Genomic DNA, 13680 nt, shown 5'->3' with positions numbered 1-13680 from the left:
CCCTTTGACCATGGGCAGATCACCCAAAACCTCTGTAACTTGCCTGTATGTTTGTTAAAGAGGAGCTTGTGGTTTCTCTCTCTCTCTCTCCCCCAACCCTCCTTTTTCCCATTCTTTCTCCTCTATCTCAGTTGTTCTGAGGGTCAGCATAAAGAATTGCTGTAAAAATAGTCTGAAAGATCTGAAGTCCTCCATGAACACAAGGGAATGTTATTAATCCTTCCATGCCAATGACTTTTTGGATGCTTTTAAGTCAGCAACCTGAATTCTTTATTCTCCTTTTTGTTTCATTTGTAATGTAGGGAATATTTTAGTTGTAAATAATGGTGATATTCAAAATATTTAACAACCACTATGGCAAAGGCAGTAGCCAATCACAGCAGAGGCTGGACATCTGCAACCAGAATGACCATACGGTATACTCCAATGATTATTAGAACCACGTGCTCACTGTACTTTGAGAATCTCAAAGAGGCTTGTAGGCACCTTTCCCAAATAACTTTTTGTTTTCTTTTTTTCAGAGACAGGGTTTTGCTCTGTTGCCCAGGCTGGAGTGCAGTGCTGAGATGATAGTTCACTGCAGCCTCTAACTCTTGGGCTCAAGCAGTCCTCCCCGCTCAGCCTCCTGGGTAACCAGGACTGCAGGCACATGCCATCATGCCTGGCTAATTTTAATTTTTTTTTGTAGAGACAGAAAAATGAGAAGTTATTTTGCTCAGACTGGTCTTGAATTCCTGGCCTGAAGCAATCCTCCCATCTCAACCTCCCAAGTAGCTAGGACTACAGACACGTGCCACTGCGCCTGGCCTTCCAAATACTTTTATATTTAAAAGGGAATTCTAGGGCTGGGCACGGTGACAGAATGAGACTCTGTCTCAAAAAAAAAAAAAAAAAAAAAGAAAAGAAAAAGTTAACAATAAAAAAAAATCTCCCTTGAGCTCTGATCCAGAATTCAAAAGCAACAAGCTTCCTACGTGTTTGGAAAAATTGCTCTTCTGAGCTGGTAGTCCAACTCTTGAATTTTTGAAAATTGGAATGTAGGTAAGTTCTGATTAATAGAATTTGAGTCCTGATTTGTGGGAGTGGGGGAGTGGCATGATGCTTAGGCCTCTACTCTTAAGTCCTTTGGCTTTTTTACTTACGTTGTACAGGTATCAGAGATCTGTGATTTCTGTGTGAGAATCCTGCACAAAAGGCATATACTCTATAAACCCAGTTCTTTGGGAGGCTAAGGAGGGAGGATTGCTTGAGCCCAGGAATTCAAGACTAGCCTGGGCAACACAATGAGACCCCATTTCCTCAAAAATAAAAATAAAGGCAGGGTACGGTGGGTAATCCTAGCACTTTGGGAGGTCAAGGTGGGGTGGATCATGAGGTCAGGAGTTCAAGACCAGCCTGGCCAACATGGTGAAACCCCATCTCTACTAAAAATACAAAAATTAGGCAGGTGTCTTGACGCACGCCTGTAATCCCAACTACTTGGGAGGCTGAGGCAGGAGAATTACTTGAACCCGGGAGGCGGAGGTTTCAATGAGCCGAGATCACATCACAGCGTTCCAGCTTGGGTAACAGAACAAGACTCCGTCTTGGAAAAAAAAAAATTAAAAAAAAAAAAAGATGTTAGAAGTAAGAAGAAAAAGACATACAGTTATTCTTTTGTGTTATAATGGTTTCTATTGTGGCTCATGAGTGTCATAACTGAATTTTTTCTCACTAGAACCTACTCTAAGAACATAATTTTAGTTGTCACACTCATCAGAGATTGCACACAACTATAGACAGGTGTATTTTGGTTGTTCATAACTGATATTTAGTCAACCTTGAAGTAGTAACGTGTTTCCGAAGGACAAACTATTATAGAACTGGACTCCTACTCCAGACCAATTTGCTTAGCTTTGTGGCTTAGCTTTTGTATCTATGATGCTTGGAGTCCTTCTTTTGTCTAAAGTATATATTTAGAATCTATGTATTTTTATCAAACTTTAATCTCTTTGAATATGTACATGGACTCTGGATGCTGCTCCCACTATGTCAGCCTCAGATGGGAATGGAGCGTGGTGAGAAGCTGTCTTTGAGAACAAATCCACTTCCGTATTCACTGAGAAGTTGCGGGAGAGGATGAATTGATGAGGGTCTGTAAATGTCCATATACTTCAACCCTGTATTATCCAATTTCTAATCTTAATTTCTTCCTTCCCTTTACTCTCTCCTTGTAATGTTAGTTCCTTTTTTAAGAAATCCTTTGTAGCTAGGTCAGGTGATGCACACCTGTGATCCCAGCAACTTAGGAGGCTGAGGTAGGAGGAACATTTGAGCCCAGGAGTTTGAGGCTGCAGTGTGCAGTGATCACACCACTGCATTCCAGCCTGGGTGACAGAGCGAGACCCCATCTCAACAAAAAGAGGAAAAAAAGTCTTTTGTGTTTATTTCTGGAACACAATAAATAATTCATAATTACCATACTTTCTAAATATGATTTCTAATGTAATTGCTGGTTAAAATATGTTCTCAGGTTTCCCATAACTCCTGGGATTCTAGACTGTAGAGACAGTAAGATGATGAGAATTTAGAGAAAAAAGTCTGACTTTGTTTAGATTCATCTTTATGTCCTTAGTTTCTTGACTTAAGAGAGGGAAAGAGAAGAGTTTGCACATTCATAAAAATTGAAAGCAAGTCTCAGCTTGATTGAGTCTCATTGCTTCCTGGTAGGTAAACATATTCTATTATTTGTATTGGATTGTAGTTGTAAACTGAGGGAAGAAGAAAGCTGTTACCACCACTATTCAAGGTAAGCAGTTTCTGATTTGCCTTATTTGTACATCGAGGGCTTTTTTGGCCTTCTTAAAAGAAGTGTTAGGTAGAATAGTAAGGAGTGTGTGAATGGAGAAAAGAGGCCCAATGGGAGACTGTAGCTTCATGAATTGAAAACCTCAGTCACCCTCTGAATGATTGTTATGGATGTCAGTCTGATTACTAGCAGCAGGCAAGCTGAATTCCCACGTTGTTACATATTCCTCTTCAGTAATTCTCTGATTGTGCTTCCCTTTTAATTCAAATTTGTGAGCTTTGATGTGCAGGACACAGATGGGGGGCAAGGGGATGCAAGAAGAGGAGATAAATGAATTGATTCTCAAAGGAAAGGGTAAAAAAGTACATAGTTTCAATAGAATACATGAGAATAATAGCTAACACATATATAACCTTTACTATGTACCAGGAATTATTTTAAGCATTTACATATGTTAGCTCACCTAATCTTTACAAAACCCTGATTTGGGTACCCACTTATTATGATACTCATTTGACAGATAACAGGATTGAAACCCAGGTTAAGTAACTTGATCAGGGTCATATATCTAGTTAGTAGTAGAGTCTAATTTGAAACAAGGAGGTGCACTCTACAGTTTATACTCTTTTCTCTTTTTTTTTTTTTTTTTTTTTTTGAGACATAGTCTAACTCTGTTGCCCAGACTGGAGTGCAGTGGCATGATCTTGGCTCACTGCAATCTCTGCCTCCCGGGTTCAAGGATTCCCTGCCTCAGCCTTCTGAGTAGCTGGGATTACAGGTACCCACCATCACGCCTAGCTAATTTTTGTGTTTTTAGTAGAGACAGGGTTTCACTGTGTTGCCCAGACTGGTCTCCAACTCCTGGTCTCAAGTGATCCACCCGCCTTGGCCTCCCAAAGTGCTGGGATTACAGGCGTGAGCCACCGTTTCTGGCCCTAGAGTATATACTCTTTTAACTTTTGACCATTTTGGTCAATTTTGATTATAAGTCAAAAGTTAATAGTTTATTATTATTATTTTTTGAGACAGAGTCTGGCTGTGTCACCCAGGCTGGAGTGCAGTGGTGTCATCTTGGCTCACCGCAACCTCTGCCTTCCAGGTTCAAGGATTCTCCTGCCTCAGCCTCCCGAGTAGAGTAGCTGAGATTACAGGTGCCCACCATCACACCTGGTTAATTTTTGTATTTTTAGTAGAGACGGGGTTTCACCATATTGGCCAGGCTGGTCTGGAACTTCTGACCTCAAGTGATCCGCCTACCTCGGTCTCCCAAAGTGCTGGGATTACAGGTGTGAGCCACCACATCCGGCCTATTTTTTAAATAAATACGAAGTTTTGCTATGTTGCCTAGGCTGTTCTCGAACTTTTGGGCTCAAGCGATCCGTTCACCTCAGCCTCCCAAAGTGCTGGGATTAAAAGGAGTGAGCCATGGTACCCACACACCTCCTTTACCTTTACAAATTTCTGGGTACTCTTGTTTCCTACCAATTCATTATTTAACCACTACATTAACTCCCACAGTGATTTTGTTTTCTTTTCTTTTTACTTTTTTTTTTTTTTAGATGCAGTTTTACTCTTGTCGCCCGGGCTGGAGTGCAGTGGCACTGTCTCGGCTCACTGCAACCTCCGCCTCCTGAGGGTTCAAGTGATTCTCTTGCCTCAGCCTCCCAAGTAGCTGGGACTACAGGCGCGTGCCACCAGGCCCAGCTAATTTTTTTATTTTTAGTAGAGATGGGGTTTCACCATGTTGGCCAGGCTGGTCTCGAACTCCTGACCTCAGGTGATCTGTCCACCTCAGCCTCCCAAAGTGTTGGGACTACAGGTGTGAGCATGCCTAGCTCCCACAGTGATTTTCTATTAAACCTCTTCCTTCCTTCCTTCCTTCCTTCCTTTCTCTCTCTCTTTCTCTCTCTCTCTGTCTCTCTCTCTCCTCCCCTCCCCTCTCCCCTCCCCTCCCTCCTCCCCTTCCCTCCCCTTCCCTCCCCTCCTTTTCTTTTCTTTCCTGGAATCTCACTCTGTTGCCAGGCTGGACTGCAGTGGTGTGATCTTAGCTCACTGCAACCTCCGCCTCCTGGGTTCAAGTGATTCTCCTGCATCAGCCTCTCGACTAGCTGGGACTACAGGAATGTGCCGCCACACCCAGCTAATTTTTGTATTTTTAGTAGAGATGGGGTTTCACCATGTTGGCCAGGACGGTCTCGATCTCTTGACCTCATAATCCACCTGCCTCGGCCTCCCAAAGTGCTGGGATTACAGGCGTGAGCCACCACGCCTGGCCTATTAAACCACCTTCAGCCAGTAACCAGAAAACTCGGAACATGGGAAAAGGAATTAAGAAATAGATGGAGTTGGGCTGGGTGTAGATTACTTATAATACCTAATATAATGTAAATGCTATGTAAATACCTGTTATAGTATATGGTTTAGGAAATAGTGACCAAAAAATCTGTACATGTTCATTACAGATGCAACCATTGTAGACCTCACTACATTTTCCGTCCATGGTTGCTTCAATCCATGGATGTGGAAACAATGGATCAGGAGAGCCTACTGTGTTTCCTTTCTGATATCTTAACTGGGAATACATAAATAGTAGAATAATTTTTTTAAAAAAAATCTCATGATTCCCTTACACTGTACACTGTACCATTTTGGTGCTAACAGTATAACTTCACAGTGAGAAGAACTTGAAAACATTTTTTACAAACTGACCCTTCACTTACTAGGTTGTTTTCCATCTAATGATATGGTATAATTCTGTCAGTAATATCACCTTTGATTTTATTGGGTTTTCACCATTGCCATAATATTGAGAATAATACTAATGATAGGGGAATATATGTATATATCAAAAATTCATTTTACCTTTAAATTTCTACTTTCTTTTCAGGTATGACAGCAGTTATCTGTACTTACCCTCTTGACATGGTTAGGGTCCGCCTAGCATTCCAGGTGAAAGGGGAACACACCTATACAGGAATTATTCATGCATTCAAAACAATTTATGCAAAGGTATTTCATATTTACCTTCCTCATCTATAACATGCCCTTTTATACTTAGGAAAGTATTTTGAATGTCATATAAGTAATTATTCTTTTACTTATAATTATTGATGTTAATAACAATAATTATGAAAACACATCTTTGTGTTTCAGGGTGGATCCCAGAATAATTTTTCTGTTATAAAGTGTGATTTTTTCTTTGATGTTTATGATAATGAGCACAATGTAATCTCACTTGCAATTTTCCTTCACTCAAAAGGAAGGTGGTTTCTTTGGATTTTACAGAGGTCTGATGCCTACTATTTTAGGAATGGCTCCATATGCAGGTATGTTTCAAATTTGCCAGAATCCTAATTTGCATGTTTAAAATTTGTTACCTTTTTTTTTTCTGAAATGGTAATATAAAAAGATGTTATCTGTTAAGTACTTTTAATAAGAAATGATTTATGGATGGTCACATAATAATATCTTGGATATAAAGATGACTATTCGTGTATAATAAGTGGAGAAGTACTTTACATCTTTTTCTTAATATCTGAGCCAGCTGTAGTCTTGTTAACACACACTTACGTTAGATGATGTTAAACATTTAGGTTTTATGAGCATGTTAATTAAAAATAGGAGTTGAAAAGTGGTTTTTGTCTCATTATAAATAATGAAGACTTATGGCAAATTTTGAAAATATAGAAAAGTAGAAAGAAGAAAAATAAGGATACCTATAGTTCTCTAATCTCCATTTATTACCTTGTTTACAGTCCTGTTTTTTTTTTTTTTTTTGAGACGGAGTTTCGCTCTTGTTGCCCAAGCTGGAGTGCAATGGCGTGATCTCGGCTCACTGCAACCTCCACCTGCTGGGTTCAGGCGATTCTCCTGCCCATGGTCAGGCTGGTCTCAAACTCCCGACCTCAGGTGATCTACCCGCCTTGGCCTCCCAAAGTGCTGGGATTGCAGGCGTGAGCCACCGTGCCCAGCAGTCCTGTTTTTTTTTTAAACTAAACTTTTTATTTTGAGGTAATTGTGGATTTACATACAGTTATGTTACAAGACAAAATTGCAGCCAGTTTAGTTTAAACACCTCAGTTGGCTTTATTTTGCAATTCTAGAATTGGGCAATACTTCATTTCATAAAAATAGAGTAAGTGTTGGAATGACTAGACCCGAAGGAGTTGATTTTATATGGAGGAAGGGTTGAAGAAAGCAGAAACAATGAACAATCAGGTTGCTCAGTTCAAAGTTACTATCCTTGTAAGTTGGGGACAGGAAGAATAAAATAGAAAAATCACTAGTTAACTTCAGGTTATATTAGGCTACCTTTTTTGTGTAAGTATTAAAGCAAAAGGAGCCGGGTGTGGTGGCTCAAGCCTGTAATCCCAGCACTTTTGGATGCCAAGGCGGGTGGATCACCTGAGTTTGAGACTGGCCTGGCCAACATGATGAAACCCCATCTCTACTAAAAATACAAAAATTAGCTGACTTGGTGGCGTGTGCCTGTAATCCCAGCTACTCAGGAGGTTGAGGCAGGAGAATCATTTGAACCCGGGAGGCGGAGGTTGTGGTGAGCCGAGATCATGCCACTGCACTCCAGCCTGGGCGAAAGAGTGAGACTCCATTTCTAAATCAGTCAGTCAGTCAAGCAAGCAAGCAAGCAAGCAAGCAAGCAAGCAAGCAAACAAACAGAGAGAAGTTTACTATCAAGCTTATTCAAGATTGAAACTGGCCTGTTAGAGAAAGTGGCTGTCACTTCTTTCTCCTAATTTCTCAGGAGGTCAGGTAACAACTAGTTTTAGTTTGGTAGTGTGGAACTTAAGCATGGTGACTCTGTTTTGATTTTTAGTCTGGTCTGTTAGGGCCTAGTGTAGGAGCTTCATGCAAAAGAATGGACACCCTCCTGGGTGACAGAGTGAGACCTTGTCTCTAAAAATCAAACAAACAAAAAAGCAACAACAAGGGCCGGTGCGGTGGCTCATGCCTGTAATCCCAGCACTTTGTGAGGCCAAGGCAGGTGGATCACCTGAGGTCAGGAGTTTGAGACCAGCCTGACCAACATGGAGAAACACCGTCTCTACTAAAAATACAAAATTAGCTGGGCGTGGTCGCATATGCCTGTAATCCCAGCTACTTGGGAGGCTGAGGCAGAGAATTGCTTGAACCCAGGAGGCGGAGGTTGCAGTGAGCCAAGATTGCACCATCGCACTCCAATCTGGGCCACAAGAGCAAAACTCTGTCTCAAAAAAGAAAAAAAAAAAACCAACAACAAAAAAACAGTGCACTAATAGCAAACTAAAATGTGGTGTGGCCAGGCATGGTGGCTCACACCTATAATCCCAGCACTTTGGGAGGCTGAGGCAGGAGGATTACTTGAGCCTAGGAATTTGAGACCAGCCTTGGCAGCATGGGGAGAATTTGTCTCTACAAATAATTTTCTAAAATTAGCCAGGCTTGGTGGTCCCAGCTACTTGAGAAGCTGAGTTAAGAGGATTGCCTGAGCCTAGGAGGTTGAGGCTTCAGCGAGCTGTGATCATGCCACTCTACTCCAGCCTGAATGACGGAGTAAGACCCTGTCCCAGTTTGAAAAAAAAAAAAGTATATTTTTTAGCTGTTCTAGTGGTTCAGAAATTCAAATTTTAAGGTAGTTGAATGCATCAATCTATTCTTCTATGGATAGTCTTTATTGTGTCAAAAAAATTTTCTTCTGAGAATGATTTTTAACGTTTAGCATTTTATATATATGCCACTAATCTGTCTGGAAGTATTTGTTTTCTTTGTTAAGGAAGTTTTTGTTTTTTTCCCCTTCACTTTTGACTTGGCACCATTTTATAAATAGTCTCTTCCTGGCCGGGTACAGTGGCTCACACCTGTAATCCCAGCAGTTTGGGAGGCCGAGGGGGAGTGGATCATGAGGTCAGGAGTTTGAGACCAACCTGACCAACATGATGAAACGCCATCTCTACTAAAAATACAAAAATTAGCCAGGCGTGGTGGCGCACGCCTGTAATCCCAACTACTCAGGAGGCTGAGGCAAGAGAATCGCTTGAACCCAGGAGGCGGAGGCTGCAGTGAGCTAAGATCGCACCATTGCACTCCAGCCTGGGTGACAAGAGTAAAACTCTGTTTCAAAAAAAAAAAAAAAGTCTCTTCTTTTCCCAGTCATCTTAAAAAAATAATATTAGTGCAGAGTTTGTTTCTTTGACATAGAGTCTCGCTGTGTTGCCCAGGCTGGAGTGCAGTGGTGCAATCATAGCTGAGGGCAGTGGTGCAACTGTGGCTCACTGCAGCCTTGACCTCCCTCAGCTCAGGTTATCCTCCCACGTCAGCTGCCTGAGTAACTGGGACTGTGGACACGTAACACTGCATCTACCTCCTTTAAAACATTTTTTGTAGTGATGAGTTCTCACTATATTACCCAGGCTGGTCTCAAACTCCTGAGCTTGAGCAATCCTCCCACCTTAGCCTCCATAAGTGTTAGGATTACAAGTGTGAGCTGCCACATGGGCTACGGCAGTTTCATAATGAGTCTTTATATTTGGTAAGAGAAATCCCTTATGAATCTTTTTTTCTTTTTTTTTTTTTGAGACAGAGTCTCGTTCTGTTGCCAGGCTAGAGTGCAGTGTTGCCATCTCAGATCACTGCATCCTCCGCCTCCCAGGTTCAAGCAATTCTCTTGCCTCAGCCTCCTGAGTAGCTGAGACTACAGGCGCGCACCACCACACCCAGCTAATATTTGTATTTTTTGTAGAGACAGGGTTTCACCACGTTGGCCAGGATGGTCTCAAACTCCTGACCTTGTGATCTGCCTGCCTCAGCCTCCCAAAGTGCTGGGATTACAGGCATAAGCCACCGCGCCTGGCCAATTCAATAAACATCACAATATCTTGAGTAATGCTTAGTTGGGAGGAACGCTTGAATTTCATATTTATTTACTTTTTTCCCTCCCTGAATTTCATTCTTAATTTTATTAATAAACAACCTTAATGGTTCTAGTATCATGTAATGTTTAACAAGCACTACCTGCATACTATTTTTATTAGATTCTACGTGTTTTGTGAATTAACATAAACGCTTCTCTCGTGGTCACAATTCTTCCTTGAAGACAAACTTAGACACTTAGTTAAAATAAAAATGCTTTTTCACTTCTTAATTTTTGCCTGTATCTTACATTATCACCATCACTGTTTTTTTGTTTTGTTTTGTTTTGTGTTTGAGACAGAGTTTCGCTCTTGTTGCCCAGGCTGGAGTGCAATGGCGTGATCTCAGCTCACCGCAAACTCCGCCTCCTGGGTTCAAATGATTCTCCTGCCTCAGCCTCCCGAGTAGCTGGGATTACAGGCATGCGCCACCACACCCGACTAATTTTGTATTTTTGGTAGAGATGGGGTTTCTCTATGTTTGTCAGGCTGATCTCGAACTCCTGACCTCAGGTAATCCGCCCACCTCAGCCTCCCAAAGTGTTGGGATTACAGGTGTGAGCCACCACGCCCGGCCATCATTGTTATTTTAAATGTTAAGTTGTCACATTTCCTTGTAATTAATAATCATGAATTTAATTTTTCTCATGTGAAACCTTGGAAAACTTTGGTTTTTTCCCACATATAAAGTGGCATTATATTCACTATAGCCTCCTTCAGTGCAGTAAACTTCAGTGGTGCATGAAAACCAAAGCTATAATTTTTTTATTGGTGGTAATTTTGTCATCTTTAGGTTATTTATGTACACAAATCTTTCTATTTTAAATTAAGCCAAACACCAGAAATTAGGAAATGTGTTTATTATTTAAGAATGGTGTCTTTTTCACAGCTCATGTTATGTTAAGCATCATGGTGAATTTATTTTTTGTTTTTCAGGTGTTTCATTTTTTACTTTTGGTACCTTGAAGAGTGTTGGGCTTTCCCATGCTCCTACCCTTCTTGGCAGACCTTCATCAGACAATCCTAATGTCTTAGTTTTGAAAACTCATGTAAACTTACTTTGTGGTGGTGTTGCTGGAGCAATAGCGCAGACAATATCGTAAGTTTCTTCACTAATTTAATTTAATCAAATTATAGTTACCCAGTCCTGATTTTCAGCATTGTTTAATCATTTATTTTTTCTAATAGATTATTCAAAAAGAGGATCCCTTGCAAAATATAGGTCTCAATTTAATACATTTTTTCAGATGTGTGTGCACTTTAAGCATATTATAAATAATTACATGTTTGGATGCAGTAGTGCTGCCTATTGTCCCAGCTACTTGGGAGACTGTGGCAGGAGGATTGCTTGAGCCCAGGAGTTTGAGGCCAGTCTGGGAGACATAGTGAGACTTTGCCCCTAAGAAAAAAAGAAAGAGGGTGGGCGCGGTGACTCACGTCTGTAATCCCAGCAGTTTGGGAGGCTGAGGCGGGTGGATCACAAGGTCAAGAGATTGAGACCATCTGGCCAACATGGTGAAAACCCGTCTTTACTAAAAACACAAAAATTAGCCGGGTGTGGTGGCAGCCATCTGTAATCCCAGCTACTCGGGAGGTCGAGGCAGAGAATTGCTTGAACCTGGGAGGTAGAGGTTGCAGTGAGCCAAGATTGCGTCACTGCACTCCAGCCTGGGCGACAGAGTGAGACTCCATCTCAAAAAAAAAAAAGAGATTGCATTTGTATACTGTGTATTTAATTTCAGGCAGTTATCTGTATTATTAGTTTTAGCCCTTATGGAAAATTTTGTATTGGTCTACTGTATTCAAGGGGACTTGCTGCATAGCATTAGAGCAATTCTCAACTGGGGGTGATTTTACCACCAGTAGACATTTGTTAATGTCTGGAGACATTTTTGGTTGTCACAGCTGGGAGAGTGCTACTGGCACCTAGTGGGAAGAGGTCAGGGATGTGCTTAAACATCTCTAGTGCACAGGACAGTTCCCCACAACAAAGGATGATCCAACCGAAAATGTCAGTAGTGCCAGTGTTGAGAAACTGTATATTAGTGTTCAACAATGAAAAGCAGCCAGTTTGTTTCTTCAGGAACTGGCATTTAATTTGACCTTTAGGAATGAACAGAACTTGATATTACGGTGATGGGAGAGAAGAATCCTCTAATCAGAGGGATCACATAAGCAAAGATCTCTGTATTGTTAATTGATTTTATTCATATGCCTATATCCCGACTCCTAGGTTAGACAGAACAATAAGAGCAGTAACACATTATTTCTTTGAATTTATAGGGCTTTGTATTCAATAGTTGTTGAGTAGAAAACCAAAAATTTTTAATTCTTTATGCCTTTTTCTTCTTTTAGCTACCCATTTGATGTGACTCGTCGGCGAATGCAATTAGGAACTGTTCTGCCGGAATTTGAAAAGTGCCTGTAAGTTCATCATATGTCATTGTTCATTTTCTTTAGGAAATGTAACATTAAACTCAGTAAGGAGATAGGACTCTAGTTTGACCAATAGTCTGTATCTTCCGTTTTATCTCCCGAAGTTTATTTTGGTAACTTTATAAGATTACAATCAGGCAATCAGGTTCTTTTTTTTTTTTTTTTTTTTTTGAGATGCAGTCTTACTCTGTCACCCGGGCTGGAGTGCAGTGGCATGGTCTTGGCTAACTGTAACCTCCGCCTCCTGGGTTCAAGTGATTCTTTTGCCTCGGTCTTCCAAGCAGCTGGGATTACAGACACCCACCACCATGACTGGCTAATTTTTTGTATTTTTAGTAGAAATAAGGTTTCACCATGTTGGCCAGGCTAGTCTTGAACTCCTGACCTCAAGTGATCTGCCTGCCTGCCTGGTCTATAATCAGGTTCTAATCCTCCTGTTAAAAATTTAATTTAGGGCCAGGCACGATAGCTTGTGCCTGTAATCCTAGCACTTTGGGAAGCCGAGGAGGGCGTATTACCTGAGGTCAGGAGTTTGAGACCAGCCTGGCCAACATGATGAAACCCCATCTGTACTAAAAATACAAAAATTAGCCAGATGTGGTGTCGGGTGCCTGTAATCCCATCTACTAGGGAGGTGGAGGTTGCAGTGAGCCAATTTGGTGACAGAGTGAGACTCCATCTCAATAAAAAAAACAAAAACAAACTAAAAAAAACAAAGAAAATATTAAATTTAGGCTAGTTGTGGTAGCTCATGCCTGTAATCCGAGCAATTTGGGGGGCCAAGGTGGGAGGATCACTTGAGCTCAGGAGTCCAAGACCAGCCCAGGCAACACAGTGAGACCTTGTCTCTATAAAAAAAAAATATTATTTTAGAGGTTTTGTGTTTTTTTTTTTTTTTTTTTTTGAGACAAAGTCTCACTCTTGTCCCCCAGGCTGGAGTGCAATGGCACGAACTCAGCTCACTGCAACCTCTGCCTTCCGGGTTCAAGCGATTCTCCTGCCTCAGCCTCCCGAGTACCTGGGATTACAGGTACCTGCCACCACGCCTGGCTAATTTTTGTATTTTTAGGAGAGACGGGGTTTCACCACATTGGCAAGGCTGGTCTGGTACTCCTGGCTAACACGGTGAAATCCCGTCTCTAGTAAAAATACAAAAAATTAGCCGGGTGTGGTGGCAGGCACCTGTAGTCCCAGCTACTCGGGAGGCTGAGGCAGGAGAATCGTGTGAACCTGGGACGCGGAGCTTGCAGTGAGCCGAGATCGCACCACTGCACTCCAGCCTGGGCGATAGAGTGAGACTCCATCTCAAAAAAAAAAAAAAAAAAAATATTGCTTAGGAGGCTGAGGCACGATAATTGCTTGAACCCAGGAGGCAAAGAGCTGAGATGGCGCCACTGTACTCCAGCCTAGGTGACAGAGTGAGACTGTCTCAAAAAAAACAAAAAAGGCCTGTCGCAGTGGCTCACGCCTATAATCCCAGCACTTTGGGAGGCAGAGGTGGGTGGATCATGAGGTCAGGAGTTCAAGACCAACCTGGCCAAGATGGTGAAA

At 41.6% G+C, this 13680-nt stretch overlaps 1 protein-coding gene across 9 annotated transcripts in view; it reads left to right on the top strand.

Moving 5' to 3' along the window:
- The window catches only part of SLC25A16 (solute carrier family 25 member 16), a 114056-nt gene that overhangs the window by 28900 nt on the left and 71476 nt on the right, over positions 1 to 13680 (top strand). For 8 of the 9 annotated variants that reach the window (XM_063607703.1, XM_063607708.1, XM_055092914.1 and 5 more), the window contains exons 5-8: positions 5676 to 5797; positions 6048 to 6114; positions 10630 to 10792; positions 12049 to 12117. In XM_063607703.1, coding sequence (XP_063463773.1) covers positions 5676 to 5797; positions 6048 to 6114; positions 10630 to 10792; positions 12049 to 12117 — 421 coding nt within the window. Of the gene's footprint in view, positions 1 to 2035; positions 2133 to 5675; positions 5798 to 6047; positions 6115 to 10629; positions 10793 to 12048; positions 12118 to 13680 lie in introns of those variants that run through there. The other variant, XM_063607707.1, reaches the window with a different exon arrangement.

Source organism: Pan paniscus, chromosome 8, assembly GCF_029289425.2.
Source record: "Pan paniscus chromosome 8, NHGRI_mPanPan1-v2.0_pri, whole genome shotgun sequence".
NCBI lineage: Eukaryota > Metazoa > Chordata > Mammalia > Primates > Hominidae > Pan > Pan paniscus.
Note: the sequence above shows the minus strand (reverse complement) of the source record. Positions and strands in the feature narration are given on the sequence as shown.